We start from the raw sequence: 17011 nt of genomic DNA, 5'->3' as shown, positions 1-17011 counted from the left end.
TTATTTCTGCTGTGTAGTAGCACCCTAGAATTTTTCAGGGTTTCACTCAACTATCTGAACGAACTTGTTTGGAGAAGAATGGGAAGAGGGATCACAAAGAGAAACGTTTTGCCCTCTCCTCTCCTGACTGGAGCTGCGGTGTGGTTTCACAGATTCTAACAGACCGGAAGTATATTTCCTGAATGGCCATTCTTGCAGTGTAGGCCTGGGCAGTAACTGTTGGAAGGCTATTCCACTGTTGGGGCACTTTAAAAAAACTATTCCTTCTATTTTCATTTGACATCCGCCTTCCAGCAGGATTACTGGATCATACTCAACCAATCCGGACTGTTTTCTATTTTTTTTTTGGGGGGGGGGGAAATCCTGACTGCGTTTCCCTACTTAATGAAAAATAATTAGTGTTTATCACGTACTCGAGCTGTGGTTTGTAATGATGATTACACGTTGTCTACATAAATCTGGCACGTTTCCTGATGAAGAGATGAAGTGGAAGGGGATGAAATGGGAAATCACCGACCTGGAATGCCCCGTTCAGCACGGCCTCTTTAAATAGCCGCGTGCATGAACAAACGTGCAATAGCTTCCTGAAGGTGTGTGCAGTGCAGGTCTGAGAGAAGTCAACCAGAGCTGCTCGACGGGATATACTGTGCTGGTAAGTGTTTCATTGAAATACACTTCGTAAAAGAAAACGGTGAATAGTAAGATATTATTGTGCATCTTGAATGCGACTGTTAGTGCGGTCGACAGCCACTTCAGTGAAGGAGGGTGAAAGACTCTGAAGAACAGTAAACCACAGTAAAGCGATTGCTTTCACTTGTAATCCTATTCAGGAGGTGTGTTTAAAGGGATCTCGCGCGTTATTGCAATCTCGTTAAAAACATAGGCTGTAAACACAAACGGGGAGCAGCTATGTTTTTGATTATATTTTTAAACGGGTTAAATAATGGAGCAAAGTCAAATCAGGAAATATCACTTGTGTTTCAAGTTCAGGCCGGTTATACTGGAGTTTCTCCATTACTCTACCTGATCGGTTCGGTCCGGGTAAAGTGGAGTATAACTGTGGCTCGAAGACCCCAATCTGAGGTCCATTTGAATGTTGGTAAGCAGAGTGAAGCTCCTTTTCTATTACACCTGTCGACGTGCGAAAAATGCGGAGTTGGGGCTCAGTCTGATTCTGGAGCAAAATGAGTGAGACTTCCTCCTCCAGGAAATCTCATTCCGCTTGGCTTCTGCGTCAAATTGGATCCTGACTCCGAACCTGCACAAGTGTGTAGTGGATAAAATTTAACAATATCATTTAAAAGTATAAAACATTTACCTTTTTTCATTTAAAAACATGTCTTCACAAGAATGACAACAGACCAATCTGGAGAAGAAGTCTAAGGGATTGACAGGGTAGATGCTGAGAGGTTATTTCCCCTGGCTGGAGTGTCTAGAACTAGCAGGCACAGTCTCAGGATAAGGGGTCAGCCATTTAAGACTGCGGTGAGGAAGAATTTTTTCACTCAGGGGGTTGTGAATCTTTGGAATTCTCTTGCCCATCATCATCATAGGCAGTCCCTCGGAATCGAGGAAGACTTGCTTCCACTCTAAACGTGAGTTCTTAGGTGACTGAACAGTCCAATATGAGAACCACAGTCTCTGTCACAGGTGGGACAGATAGTCGTTGAGGGAAGGGGTGGGTGGGACTGGTTTGCCGCACGCTCTTTCCGCTGCCTGCGCTTGATTTCTGCATGTTCTCAGCAATGAGACTCGAGGCGCTCAGCGCCCTCCCGTATGCACTTCCTCCACTTAAGGCGGTCTTTGGCCAGGGACTCCCAGGTGTCGGTGAGGATGTTGCACTTTATCAGGGAGGCTTTGAGGGTGTCCTTGTAACATTTCCTCTGCCCACCTTTGGCTCGTTTGCCATGTCAGGCATGCGAACAATGTGGCCTGCCCAGCGGAGCTGGTCGAGTGTGGTCAGTGCTTCAGTGCTGGGGATGTTGGCCTGGACGCTGTGGATGCTAAGTTTCTGAATATATTCAAGGCTGAGATCAATAGATTTTTGGAGTCTTGAGGAGTCAAGGGATTTGGAGATCAGGCAGGAAAGTAGAGTTGAGGTTGGTGATCAGCCATGATCTTATGAATGGCGGAGCAGGCTCGAGGGGCCGTAGGGACTGCTCCTGCTCCTAATTCTTATGTTCTTGTGTAAGTGTCCATACAGAGTGAAATGGTTGCAGCTGTAATGTCAGTGCAGCTAGAGATTTCAGTTGCCGTCCTAATGCACTATCTGTCTGAGGTTGCTCACTGTACAGTATCAAGTGTGGCTGGAATTATCATCTGGGCAATTCGAGTGTGTTGCCATTCTACCTGGTCTACACATGGGTTGTAATATATCTGTAACTGGTATCAAACCCTTTATAAGCTTAACCTTTAACATTTGTAAATATCCAAAGTGGTTCACTGTGTTCTTTAATGCTATCAAGAAGGCAACCGGAGTGTTCTTTAGTACTATGCTGCCGTACACTGGCAGCCTAGCACTGGCAAGTGGCGTAGGTATATAGAATTGGTATTTTTAGTGCTGTCTCACAGTATTATATTTCTGCTTCATATCATTGACATTTCTGATGCAGTTTACCCGATGAATTTTTTTCTTCTCCAGATTGGTCGGCTGTAATTCTTGAGAAGAAATTTCGAAAATGAAAAAAGGTAAATGTTTTATATTTTTAAATGATACATTGTAAATCTTACCCATGCATAGCACCCATGGATAATCAGGCTGTTTAACTTAAAATGTGATTGAAGACTGAAGTTCCAAATTGCCCACTTCAATGGAGATTAGAGTATTGGTGACATGAGAGGAAACTTTGCTCTGGTGCTATTTGTAGTAATACTAATTGAACACCGAGGCAATTTGCACCCATCCAAAGTGATTAATGCTTTGTCAATTTGCAAATACTTTTTAAAAAAAAAAGGAACTGGATGATCTCTCATTATGAAAAGGATTGAAGATGATGGGGGTGAAATTGTTCCTTTTTATAGCCCGTCAGCGCCTCCGGGGAGTATTAATGGGGCGGAGGGGGGGGGGGGGGGCGCGATACCACATTCTGGGAAATTGCCAAGGAGTTTGTGGATGTGCTGCAATGGCGACCCCTCACCGTCCCGCAACGACCCCTTAATGCCCCATGAGGGAAATTGCCCTGTGGCCCGTGAGGCTAGCACGAGTGGACATTAACGGTGGCCAACTTCCATTCTTTGGGTGCTCCTTAAAGGGGAGGGTGCCAGCGCCCCGGGCCGGCATCTTTTATTGCCTGCCGACTCTTGATGGCGGCCCTAGTGTGGTCCGGGCCGCCATCTTGCAGTTCGACACTTTGTTTTGAGTGCCCGGCTGCAGGCCTGGTTGCACGCTGCCCTGGTGGCACAGTGCAGGCCTTGCAGAGTGCACAGCGGCCCTCCCCTTTAAGCGAAGGGGAGGGGCGTTGAAGTGCGTCAGTACTACGCAAAGTATCCACGTAGCGCTTCCCTCAGCACCCCGGTTACCACCCCCAAAGGAAGTGGTCCGCCTCCTTTGAGGGGCAGTAAGGGCAATTTCGCGGCGGGGGTGGGACTTCTGCACTGGGCGCAAAAAGTCCTGGCCCCAGAAGGTTACCGCCCCCAATCAGGGCACAGAGCAATTTCGCCCCCTATGTGTATGGATAAAGACCTAGGTGATGAAATTCTTTGTAATCTGCATTAGTAATTCCAGTCTGTTAAGATCATGGGAATGTTATCTGTGGAATGCAACTAGTCTTTAATAGTGTAAATTAAAAAATGAAGTTGATACATTACGAGCTTTTGCTTGATCACCTTCAGAAACTATTAGTGTTTGGCATTTTTCTCCAGTCTTTGGCTGCCCTGCCATGAAAGTGAGACAAAAGCAGAAGAATGAGAGCTGGAACTGATACAAACCTGGCTTTACTGGTTTTAAAGTTGCCATGTGTTGCATTGTTTACATTCAGTATAAGATGCATCATTTTTGGTTATCTGTTGAAATGGAGTTAATTTGATGCTATCATTATATATATTTTTTAAATAGGTGACCGCACTTCGCCAGTATTTTACGCCGGAGTGTCTGACACCAAAGATAATGGCATCAGAGAGAGTGACATATGTTATGAAGGATATTTTATAAAATCACCACCGTTCCATCTGATTGGAACACAGGTACGTTCAGAATAATCACTGAAATGTTATTTTTGGCAGCAAAAGAAGCTTTTGGTGCACTTGTGAAAATACTGCCGCCGCTGCAGGTACAGCCTTCTCCAAAACAACAATCAAAGCAGATATAATTGCAATATGGGGAGAAACCTGTACCAATTCTTAATACATTTTACAATAGTTTTGGACAGTTTCTTATACATAAGCATTTCCAAAAATGAAAAAAGTAGCATCAATTTAAAAAAAAATTATTTTCTGTATTCACATTAATGAATTCAACAATTAGAAATTTAGAAAGTAACTCTCAAAAAACTTGAAAGGAATGTTCTATTATGACAAGGGACGATTGTATTGCCAAATATTTATTAGACTTCATTAGTGTACTCTGATTATATTGATCATAAATTTGATTAATATTGATGTGTTACACAGACAAATTACCACAAGTAGTTAAGTTGTGTGCAAACTATGTTGCATAGAAATCAGGAACAGTACTCTACCGAGAATGATACTGCAATTATTTTCGCTTTACTACATTATAGTGACATTCCATCTTGTCATTTCAGAGCTGCTTTCTTAAGTTATCTCTGATTATGGAGGGGAAATGAAATGGATCTGAATTAGCAAAAGAATAATTTAAGAAACTTAATTTAAAAAAAAAAAAGAGTAGTTTCAGATGACCAAAGACCTTAATATTCTTAGGGGCCGATTTTGATCAAGGCCTCTGCCCACCCAAGTGTTGCGGATGGCCGCCAAGGTACCGGACGGTACTTTGAGCGGGATATTCATCACCAAGGTCCCTCGAGGGTCAGCGGGTGGCAAATGAACGACGTACACCACCAATCTGGGCGGCAGCGGGCGGGAGGTCTCATTCTCGCGGCAGAGGCACTTACCGCCCAAGTGCTGCCGAGGATGGAGGGTCGAACAGCTGGAAACAATTTTTTTAAACTATCGGAAGATCTTCAGGCGACCCCCTCAAGGTAAGTTGCTGTGGGAAAAAAAATATATAAAATGTTCACTAACCTTTTTTTCAGGATCTTCATACTTACCATAAGGCACAGACCAGCCTCCAGCCAACGGTCCATCCCCGTTCTGGTGCCGACTCCCACCCGCATCAATATGGGAGCTCAGCAGGCGGGAGGTCAGGTGCGCCACTCAGCCGTCCGCTGACATCAGGCGGTTCCCAGCGGCTCTCCCCTCCCTCCCGCCCGCTCCAGTCCACCTTGAAAGTGGTACTGGATGGATCTTCCAGGGAATTGTCGGCGGCAGTGGCCGGTGAGTTGATCAATTTCGGCCCCTTAGACATTGCAACATCACTGCAATTTTTATATTCAGCCTAAAAATGGGATTTCAACTCCTGAAAGGGTAAAACCACTAGACAAAATTATGAATTCACGTGTTCTACTTACTACAGTAAGACTAATTTTAAATATTGTCATTTAACATTTGTACAATTGTCAAGATTTCATGAGGATTAAATATTCTACATATGCTTGTGAACATAGACTTATTAGACACAGTGCCACTAATTAACAACATATGTTTAAAGTATATATAAGGCAAGTTTATTTTTATAGATGGTTTGACATTAAGAATAACCTTTTATTCTGTTCTTTAGTCATCATGGAAAAAACGATATTTTGTGCTGGCAAAGAAGAATGATGAGCACAATATAAATTACTTCAAAACCAAAGAAGAGAGTAGAAAATCATCTCCACTGGGAGACATACCAATAAATAAGTAATAATTTTATATTCATTTTTTTTTCATGCAATGAAACATTCCAATTGCATTGTATAATGTTCATAGAGGGTTTTTTTTACATGCCAAGTTCTTCTTGGAAAAATTTACCTCATTATTTTGTCCATTCATTTTTGACAATTTAATCTCCCAACTGACTGTTTAAACTACTATTGCTAAAAGAGGTCAACTCTTCAAAGAGACATCAGTTTGGTTTCAGCTAAGAATTGTTCCTCTAACAGACTTATATATATAATATTATATCTGATCCTTCCCTCATTGCTAGCATCCACCCTCTGTGCCCACTCTTTCACATCATGCAATGTCCATGATTCTTTCCCTCTCTTATTGGATTTGTCTAGTGACTTTCTAAATATGATACTGAAAGCAAGTACAGCTCATGTTGTAGATATCTAGATGCAGTAAGAGTTTCGTTCAACTTCATTTCCATCACTTTTTAACAGTTACTTTCTCAATTTTGTCAACTACTATGGTTACTGCTGTTCTAAAGTGTCCTTTTTTCGAAGCTTTCAGCCATTCTCTCCCTCTCCCACTTCCTAGCATCCTCGCTGTATTGAAATTGCTATCCAGCTCCAGACCTTATCACAGCCTTGACCTAGTTATGGACATAAGAACTGAATACCAGAGGAAAGATGCCCTTAACATCAAGGTAGCATTTGACTGTGTATGACACCGAGGAGCCCTGATGTCGATGGAGAAGGCCAAAGGGAAATGGCTCTAATGGCAATTTCACAATGTTGGGCTCCACTCACACACCAGCCTACAACAGGAACTAGATAACATACAAGCTTGGGCTGACAAGTGACATGTAACATTCATGCACAAAAATGCCAGGTAATGACCATCACAAATAAGAGGAGCCCAGTCACCCATTCTTGATGTTCAATGGCACCATTATTGGCACGCCTACTACCATCAACCTCCTGCAGTCACCATTGACCGGATGCTAAACTGGACCAGCCATATCAACACCATGGTTACAAGAGCAGAGCAGCGGCTGGGTACTCTACAAGGTGTGGCTCACCTCCTGCCCTCTCAAATTCTCTCCACCATCTTACAAGGCTTAAGTCAGGAGGATTGAATGCTCACCTGGATAGGTGCAGCTCCAAAAGCACTCAAGATGTGTACCTTGATACTCTTTGGCCAGTCTCCTGGCCAATATTTATCCCTCAATCAACATAACAAAGAAACAGATTATCTGGTCATTATCACATTGCTGTTTGTGGAAGTTTGTTTGTGCGCAAATTGGCTGCTGCATTTCTTACATTACAACAGTGACTACACTCAAAGTACATAATTGGCTGTAAAGTGCTTTGAGACATCCAGTGGTCATGAAAGGCCTTGTATAAATCCAAGTCTTTCTTTCTTTCTTTCTTTCTTTCTTTCTTTCTTTCTTTCTTTCTTTCTTTCTTTCTTTCTTTCTTTCTTTCTTTCTTTCTTTCTTTCTTTCTCTCTTTCTCTCTTTCTCTCTTTCTCTCTTTCTCTCTTTCTCTCTCTCTTTCTCTCTTTCTCTCTTTCTCTCTTTCTCTCTTTCTCTCTTTCTCTCTTTCTCTCTTTCTCTCTTTCTCTCTTTCTCTCTTTCTCTCTTTCTCTCTTTCTCTCTTTCTCTCTTTCTCTCTTTCTCTCTTTCTGTCTCTTTCTTTCTGTCTCTTTCTTTCTTTCTTGTTGCCCTAATGCTATTTTTATTCCTTAAATAGTTATTGATCACATACAATATTATTTTAAATGTATTTGGAGTTCCACCTAGCCTAATATGTGTTTCTCTTTGTTTAAATAGTATTACAGAGTTATACGTTAGACCAGAGTACCATCCCAAATGGACTACACTTCAAAGGATGTTCAAATGCATCTCAGAGTCTGTTATTCTTCTGAAAACAGAAGAAAGGGATTACTTTTTTATTGGAGATAAGTAAGTATAAAGAGGTTTAAATATCAACAAATGCAGAATGTATTTAGAATTTTGAGTGAGAATTCACAGTACACCTAAGATTACCTAAATACAGTACAATAGAACACCCTCAAGATTAATATTCTGGAGGAAAAAAATCCTACCTGAGGTTTGACCTAAACAAATATATTAATAAATCACATTGTGCAATGTCTTTGATCCTTTCCCTCTCCTATTAGATTTGTCTAATAACTTTCTAAATATGATACTGAAAGCAGGTACAGTACATGTTGGAGGTGTCTGGACACATTAAGAGTTCCCTTCAACTTCATTCCCATCACTTGTTTAACAGAGTTTGTGTCAAAGATTTAATGCTATGCTTTCACAAACTAGTGTGGAGTCAGCATGAAGCCAAATAATTGATCTAAAATCAACAATAACAACAACTTGTATTTATATAGCGCCTTTAACGTAATAAAAAGTCCCAAGTGCTTCACAGGAGTCATCATTGTCTAAAAATACAATAGGAAAATGTCAAATCTTAAAGAGTAGAAATTATTTACAATGCATTTGTAGTAAATAGGAATAACTTTGTACTGAAGCAAACTGATCATAAGCAGGAAATTATTTTTAAACAAAATGTATTATATTTTAGAATAACCTTTTGAACAACTGCACAGTCCTTGTTCAAAAACAAAAATATTTTGGAAGACAAATAATTATTTTTGTCAAATGCTTTACAGAGATAATTTTGGCTGTGCTCCTCTTTTTTTTCCCCCTTGTAATTTTATACTTTTGTCTGCCTGGCCTTACATTTCTACAGCCAACCAGACATGTGAATGGCTTAATTATGTGCTACAATCAGTACTGGATGTTAAAAAGTGCCAGGGACCACTCTGGCATTATGCTACACTCCAATGTTTTCTTCTTTTTGTATAGAAGAGCTTCATGGTGCAGTTCTCATTTCAATCCAGCTCTACAGCTCAGGGTGGGAGCTGAGAAGAATGGCACTTGGACCTACGTCTGTTTCTTCAACCTTCCACCCCGCCCCCCTCCGCTCCACCCCCACCCATTCACAAAAGTGATATGACACTAGCAAATTTAAATCCTGGTAAACCCAGTGGCTTAGTTGGGAGGAAAAGCAATATGTGAGGAGGACACATAAAATCTGCAAAAGGACATAGACAGGCTAAGTAAGTGGGCAAACATTTGGCAGATGGAGTATAATGTTGGAAAGTGTGAGGTCATGCACTTTGGCAGAAAAAAATCAAAGAAAAAGTTATTATTTAAATGGAGAAAGATTGCAAAGTACAGCGGGACCTGGGGGTACTTGTGAATGAAACACAAAAGGATAGTATGCAGGTACAGCAAGTAATCAGGAAGGCCAATGGAATCTTGGCCTTTATTGCAAAGGGGATGGAGTATAAAAGCAGGGAAGTCTTGCTCCAGTTATACAGGATATTGGTGCGGCTACACCTGGAATACTCTGGGCAGTTTTGGTTTCCATATTTACAAAAGGATATACTTGCTTTGGAGCCAGTTCAGAGAAGGTTCACGAGGTTGATTCCGGAGATGTGGGGGTTGACTTATGAGGAAAGGATGAGGAGGTTGGGCCTCTACTCATTGGAATTCAGAAGAATGAGAGGTGATCTTATCGAAATGTATAAGATTATGAGGGGACTTGACAAGGTGGATGCAGAGAGGATGTTTCCACTGACAGGGGAGACTAGAACTAGGGGGCATAATCTTAGAATAAGGCACTGCCCATTTAAAACTGATGAGGAGGAATTTCTTCTCTCGGGGTTGCAAATCTGTGGAATTCGCAGCCTCAGAGCTGTGGAAGCTGGGACATTGAATAAATTTAAGACAGAAATAGACAGCTTCTTAACCGATAAGGGGTTATGGGGAGCTGGCAGGGAAGTGAACCTGAGTCCATGATTGGATCAGCCATGATCGTATTAAATGGCGGAGTAGGCTCGAGGGGCCGGATGGCCTACTCCTGCTCCTATTTCTTATATTCTTATGTATTAAGGTGGTGGGTAGCTGAGCCAAGAGGATCCCAAATTTAAACCTTAATCTGTGCTGAGTTAGGTTTACTCAACTGTGGCAGTGATGAGGTGTCCCAATTGGCTCTTCCTCCCCCCCCTCCCCATCCAAATTTATGAAGGGTAAAACCATGCCAGGTTCCTATTCCCGATGACTATACCTTCACTCCTGCTAGAAGGGTATGTAATGGACCTTAGGCAGAATAGGTTCTGGCTAGGGCTATGTTTGCTTCCCACAATCAAATACCAGCACTCAATCTGGGCTCCCACGTGAAGAATTCATGTAACGTGAGAATGAATTCTGCCCATGCAATTAGCCCTAGCAGGGAGTCAATGCCTTTAGGAAGAGATGAACAAGGAGAGAATTGGTTTGGGGCTGGAAAGCAGAAAATAAGTTTCATTCCAAGATGATGTAGATTTCCTCAGTGAAATTGTTTTAAAGTCGAATGTGCTAAACTGAGTGGCTTTTTGCAACCACAACAACTACTAGAACTAATTCTATCAGTGATTTTTTGTAAAAAATGACTTCTGCAAGGGAACTGCAAGCATTGCCACCTCCCCCACCTGACAATGCAGTTATAGCAGAATGTGCTTGTACCTGTGATAAAAGTGACAGTAACTGGAAGTTCACAAATATTGCTGTCCATTAACCTTTATAAGTATCATGAATAAATTACAAGGTTAAGAAAAAATTGACACTAAATGGAGCTGTGACAGTGACTAGATAATAATGTATGTAGAATCCACTGTTCGTGTAAATGTGCAAATTTTCTCTAGGTTTTATTAGCTCTTTAAATCGTGCTTTTCCTTCCACAGAGAGTCTGTAGAGCTATTTCAAGGAGTAATTGCAAGTTTGCTTCAGAAGAAGACTGAAGAACAAATCCAGGTAATAAAACATATTGACATTGCCAAAAGTTCACAATTATCTTGGAATGTGTGCAAAAAAAAAATGCGACTAGAACCTTTATAGACCCCGTTGCATTTTTGGAAAAGGGACAAAAGCAGAGTGAATGTTTCGGTTTGGTCCACCTGTTAAGTTGGCTTGTCCACTTCCACTTGAAAAATGGGTATTTGAAATGCTTTCATTTGGACAAATTTCACCAGAAAAGTATGAAATGGGTTTAACCAGGAAATTTTCAGGCTAGTCTATCCTCGCTTATCATATATTTCTTGTCCACAGGATAGTTCTGGAGAACTTGCTGAAGATGCAGTTCAACTTCCATCAGAAATGCCTTCACCAATTTATGCTACAATCCCGGAAATATTACAGGTGAAGGTAACAAACCTGTTTATGTGCAACATTTGGAGTATATTATACAGCGATGACAGTTTTTACCTATTGGTGGAGGGGAGGGAAATGCACACAGGGTAAAGGGCAATAGATATCCCAGTGTGTATACAGATATTGTCCTGTAATATTAAGACCATTCAGTTGAACACCTATCCCAATTAATTGTCAATTGGAGTATTAAATTTGATATTTTTTTCTATCTGCTTATAGGCTTGTGAGCAGAATGTATGAAATTTCAAAGCGAAGGCTGAGGGGTGACCTAATAGAAAGTTTTTAAAAGTATGAAAGGTTTTGATACAATAGGCACTGAGAAAGTGTTTCCACTTGTGGGGGAAGAGCAAAATTAGAGGTCATCAATGTAAGATAGTCACCAAGAAATCAAATTGGGAATTCAGAAGAAACTTCTTTACTCAGAGTGGTGAGAATGTGGAACTTGTTGCCACAGGGAGTGGTTGAGACAAATACCATAGGTGCAATTATGGGACAGCAAGATAATCATGAGAGAAGGGAATGGAGAGTTATGCTGATCGTTTTAAATGAGGAAGGATTTGAGGAGGCTCGAGTGGAGCATAAATGCCGGCATTGACTGGTTGGGCTGAATGTGCTGTATATTCTATGTAATTCGATGTAATAGAGGAGTGGGTAAGTAAATACTTCTGGAATGCCCACATGTGCAGCCATTATCAATCTGTATTACTTTGAAAACTCAGAGTTTTCAGGATATAAGCCTATTTATTTAGGGCTAGACTTTCCACTTCACATCGCCCACCTATGGTCCATCTATGGCCCAAAATGGACCTCTATCGCCCATTTTGAGCAAAAAGTGGAAACTAGGCCCAAAATATCACCCGAAAAACAGGTGCCTAAGTTCCCACTTTGATCACCGAGAAGATCGCCCACACAAGGCCCATCCTAAGTTTCAGCACTTAGCATGCACTTTGCTGGGCCGATGTAAGGCCCAAAACAGTGCTGAGAAATAGTTGCTTTTTCTGGACCTATAGAGAAGGAAAATGGGCACTATGGACGCCATTTTGACTTCAATGGATGGGTAGAGGATTAGTTGTGATTTAATTAGAGAGCTAGTTGTACTCAGAATATTGAGACAGGGAATATAAATAGGTATTATTACGTTATTTTTATTAAATAGGTTTTATATAGTAAAATTTACTGAGAGCTGTACGTTTTCATATAGTTATCATTACATTTGGTTTTATATAATTAGGTTTTATATAATAGAATTTAATGAGGATGAGAGCTGTAATCTTTCATATAGGTATTATTACGTTGTTTTTAGTGAATAGGTTTTATATAATAGAATTTATTAGAAGGTGTTACTAAAGTACTCGTATATTAATAGAATGCTCAGATATGGAATGACATCTGTATTGGTGATAACTAACTAAGAGAAACACACACAATTGATTGAATTAAATAATTTTTTTTAATTAACAAAAGTGCAAATAAAAATGGAAAAACTATCCCTCCATATCCCCCGCCCCCCGCAACAACCCACCCTTCCCTCAAATACAAAATGTTAACAATTAACAAGTAACAATTAACCAATAACAACAAACAAAACCAACAAAACAGGAACAAGAACAATTCAACAAGTGAACAAACTGTAAGGCGCCCCTCCCTACCTGCAGCCACGTTTCCCTCCAGGTCCAGCCCCACTCCGTGTTCGCACTCTAGGTGCCCGTCTTGGACTACGCAGACCGACACCAAGACATCGTGCAGAGTGGGATGTCAAGACTTCCTGCCATGGTGGAGGTAACAGAGAGGAAGCAGAAGCCTGAGGCTCTACTTCTGAGTCTGGAGGAACTGTGTCCTCCGTACTCGCTTGTGTGCTCGGGGTCCCGCTGCGAGCAGACACGACACCTGGGGTGCAGCGCCATTTCCAGCCAGCAACGCATGCCGTAGGTCATTGGTTGCGGCTGTCTGCTGCCAAATAGCCTCCCCCTTGCAGTCTGTGACTGCTCAGAAGACCAGTTGGAGAAGTTCTGGCAGAACTCGCTCCAGGATGCAGGAAACTGGCTCCAGTTCGCAGAGAACTGGCTCTAGTTCACGGAGAATCCCGCGAACCCCTGGATAAGGTCATGACCAATCGCGACCGTCTCCCTGCACAGGGAAATCAAGCTCTCTGTCTGGCCCTCCAAAGTAGGCGATTGCTTGCCACGCTGACCGGACCTCCATGGGGTCGGCATTTGTAATATGACGTGCCTTGGCGTCGCCACCTGCATACCGCTTGGTCCTGGTGCTTCTTCCATCTCAACCGAGATGGCCGCAGGTTGTTCCCCCCCACCCCCCACAAAAAAAATCTCTTCTTCTTCCGTCTCCTCCTCCTCCTCCTGCTGCTGAAGCGACTCTTCTTCTTCTTCATCCTCCTGTGATGGTTCAGTGGTAGCAGACTCCACTGACTCGACGACCACTTGACCTTTAAATTGATAAACAACGTTTAACAATTCAAATCAATGCATTTCAATTTTTCACAAACTCAAAACATTACAATGCTTTCCATTACCCCATTTGCACAATGGATCACCAGGTTTAACATGACCTAACATGACCTCATTCGAAGATCAATAATACATCAATTATATATCAAATGACATTATAATTGCATAACATTACATGCGTAACTACGATATTTTTAGTACTTACTAATGATTCACACATTGCACAATGCACAGTTCTCATTACTCCCCGATCCTCTGAGCTTCTGATCATGTGTGATTACCCCTGACCTCTCAAAACACGGCAAAGAAGATCAACCTGAAAAAAAAATCAAGCTACACATGCGCAGTATAGCGTTGCTGGAGAAGCTTTTTTTTCATTCACTTCCGTTTTCTTTGGGTGATCATGAGATCGCCGAGAAATCACATCGCCGGGGTAAGGCCGAGTGGAAAATTGCTATAAAAAAAATGGGCTCGTGCCGACGATCAGCACGGGCGATACTTCCCAGATCACTGCAACAAGGCCCATCTTTTGGGGCCTTAGCCACCAAGTGGAAATTCTAGCCCTTGGTGTATTTCCTGTAGCCTTACTCATGGTGAGTTAGAGTAAATTGTATGGCTATTGGCATAACAGAACAAAATCGTTGCCAATCTTATGCCACAACTCCTCCAGGGGTGACAACATTGAATTGCAGGATTACAGTATTGCCTATTAAAAGTAATAGGAGTTGTCATTATTTTTACACTTTAGGCAATATCAATGTTACAAAAATTTACTAAATCATGACCACAGGAACTAGATCTGACAAACAATATCTCAGTAATTATACATATTGTAGATGGATTTTAGTACTAATTTTAATTTTGTTGCAATTAAAATAATTCCTCCTTAGTTTGTCAATTGCTGATTCATGCCATAAACTTTAAAGTAATTTTTTTAAAGTACAATTTGGTATTTCCATTTGTTTCCTGTAAACCCCTTTCTAGTCTCTGCAAAGTGGAAAAAGCCTAAGAGATTGTTGGTTATGACAACTTTTATACAGCTGTAATCCAAATGATGCAAATAACCAAGATGGTACTTGATCCAATAGACAAAAAGTGGATGTCCTCAAGATGGTTCTTTCTAAAAATATTTCCATGTACATAAACTATGGACAGATTCTGCAATATCTCCATGTACATAAACTATTGTAATCTGTAGCACTTTGAACATGAAAATGCAGAAATGTGCTGGAAGTGTTGCACCCACTGAGCTGTACATCTTACAGTAAAACAATTTTGTATTGACATGATGCTGAAAGCACAATAAATAGTTCAAATTTGAACAATGCATTAAATAGTCTGAACTGGACTCATTAACAGATCACTCTATTTATTTTTGTTTGTAGAATATCAAAGGAGAAAGTGAAGAGATTAATCCAGAGCCACAGGTTGAGCCTGCTTCATCAGAAACGAGCAACATTTATGATGTTCCCAGAAAGATACTTGAGAGGTGGTCACAGGTAACACAAATGCCTATGTGTAATAGTCAATTCCACTTCTATGTAACAAAAAAAAACAAATTATCTGGTCATTATCACATTGCTGTTTGTGGCAGCTTGCAGTGTGGAAATTGCCTGCTGCATTTCCTACATTACAACAGTGACTACACTTCTAAAGTACTTCATTAGCTGTAAAGCGCTTTGGGACGTCTGGTGGTCATGAAAGGCTTGCTGACTCTGGGGCAAAAAAAATACTTGCTAACTTTAGCTTGCTTGAGCAGCATTCTATCTTCATCAGCTTCTTTGTGGATCACTTATGAGGAAAGTGATAGCTGCTGAAGAGATAGAAGACTACATAGATAGAATGGTATACATTCTCAAACTCTATGTTCTCACAAACTCACTGAAGAACTGAAACTTTCACATTTGTATCCCCAACTGCCAGGCCAGAGTAGAGTCCAATAACAGCCATTGCTTCCTCTCGTGTGATATCAAATGCTGGATGTTGGAACATCAGCCTTCAGTTGCCTGTTGTTCCCTGGTATTGTGTGGAAAAATGCATTGTGGGAATTTACTGCTGGAGTCTCTCGATCCTGCAGTCGCAATCAGTCAGGATTTGGGGTATGGCTGGTAGTAATGGTAGCTGTGATGGAGTAACGATCTAGGTTGTTTGACTTCGGTGTGCTAGCATGCACAACGGGCCATCAGAAAATTAACATGAGTTAACTTAGTGGCCTAACAGAACCAACATGTAGGAGTTCTTTCAGAAATTAGGTTTGGGTTAAACCATTTACCTCATGTCACTTACTGCAAGGTTCTGACTATATACTCCCTTATTTTACAATTGCTATTCTGGTATAAATCCTAGAACTCTTCTTTTATTATAGGTTATTCCTTTTAGATCAAGCTCATTAAATTTGGTGCCAAATTGCAACTTATGCACCTAATAATGCATCAACTTTTTTAATGACATTACAGAGTATTATTTATCATTTTTGTTCAAGTTTACATGATTATTTGAATTGGACTTTGATCAGCATAATTGCATGAAAACAATGATATAATATTTATACGAGTGCAATTAAATTCAAAATTGTAAAAATTATTTGTTGCTTCACTCAATTTTTATTATTTGCAGCCCATCCCACGTCTAAATAAAACAGAAAAACCACGTGCTAGTTCACTGACTACTGCAGAATTGAAGGTTTCTTCAGCTACTTATGATACACCAAGGATTGTTCCAAGGCCTGTAAGTGTCATGGAGATTATTTTAATTTCTACTTCACACATGAATATGTACCTTTTCCATCAGTGTGCGTTAATTACATATTGTATATTTTACAATAAAACCATTCGACAAAGGTAAATTATTGAGTGCTACAACTAACAGCTTCTCCCATCGAGGATCTCGAACTAGCATAGCTGAAGTTCAAAAGGGGTTAATTTATTTATAAACATACAATTTTTAAGATGGATTACTGTATTAGATGCAAGGTAGGCCAACAATGCTACAAAGTCAAATCACAGTTATCATCCCACTCCCCAGCTCTCGGTCTCTACTGTATTGCTGTGGGTAAAGACCAAACCAAGGCCAGACACTTTAAATAGAAACAGGGAGCCATCACAGCACTGTCTTTGCACATCTCCTAGCAACTAGTGGCAGAGTTTGCATGAGGAGAATTCACCCACCTTTTCTGACAGGCATGGGAGTCAGCAAGTCCAGAAAGAAGAGGAGGGAGAGTATACTTGCTCTTCTCAGGTTGGGGCTGAAGCAGAGTAGAGAGAACATTACTCTGCATTTAATCATGTATCTAATTTGGAAGTGCTTGACGCTGATACTTGGTGCTCAAAATGGAGAGTGTTCCATTCTCCAGCACTGACATCGCTCATCTGATGAACACAAAATAAAATATATA

The 17011-nt window shown here is 40.9% G+C and overlaps 1 protein-coding gene across 4 annotated transcripts in view; it reads left to right on the top strand.

Moving 5' to 3' along the window:
* Positions 1 to 566: 566 nt before the first annotated feature.
* LOC139259505 (pleckstrin homology domain-containing family S member 1-like) overlaps positions 567 to 17011 on the top strand; it is a 35753-nt gene continuing 19308 nt past the window's right edge. For 3 of the 4 annotated variants that reach the window (XM_070874979.1, XM_070874978.1, XM_070874981.1), the window contains exons 1-9: positions 567 to 652; positions 2642 to 2688; positions 4055 to 4182; positions 5795 to 5916; positions 7715 to 7846; positions 10687 to 10756; positions 11051 to 11146; positions 15003 to 15116; positions 16234 to 16344. In XM_070874979.1, coding sequence (XP_070731080.1) covers positions 2679 to 2688; positions 4055 to 4182; positions 5795 to 5916; positions 7715 to 7846; positions 10687 to 10756; positions 11051 to 11146; positions 15003 to 15116; positions 16234 to 16344 — 783 coding nt within the window. In that variant the 5' untranslated portion in view covers positions 567 to 652; positions 2642 to 2678. The remainder of the gene's footprint in view (positions 653 to 2641; positions 2689 to 4054; positions 4183 to 5794; positions 5917 to 7714; positions 7847 to 10686; positions 10757 to 11050; positions 11147 to 15002; positions 15117 to 16233; positions 16345 to 17011) is intronic. The other variant, XM_070874980.1, reaches the window with a different exon arrangement.

This window comes from Pristiophorus japonicus, chromosome 3 (assembly GCF_044704955.1).
Source record: "Pristiophorus japonicus isolate sPriJap1 chromosome 3, sPriJap1.hap1, whole genome shotgun sequence".
Taxonomy (NCBI): Eukaryota; Metazoa; Chordata; class Chondrichthyes; family Pristiophoridae; genus Pristiophorus; species Pristiophorus japonicus.
The sequence above is the reverse complement of the archived record's forward strand: the minus strand, read 5'-3'. Positions and strand labels throughout refer to the sequence as shown.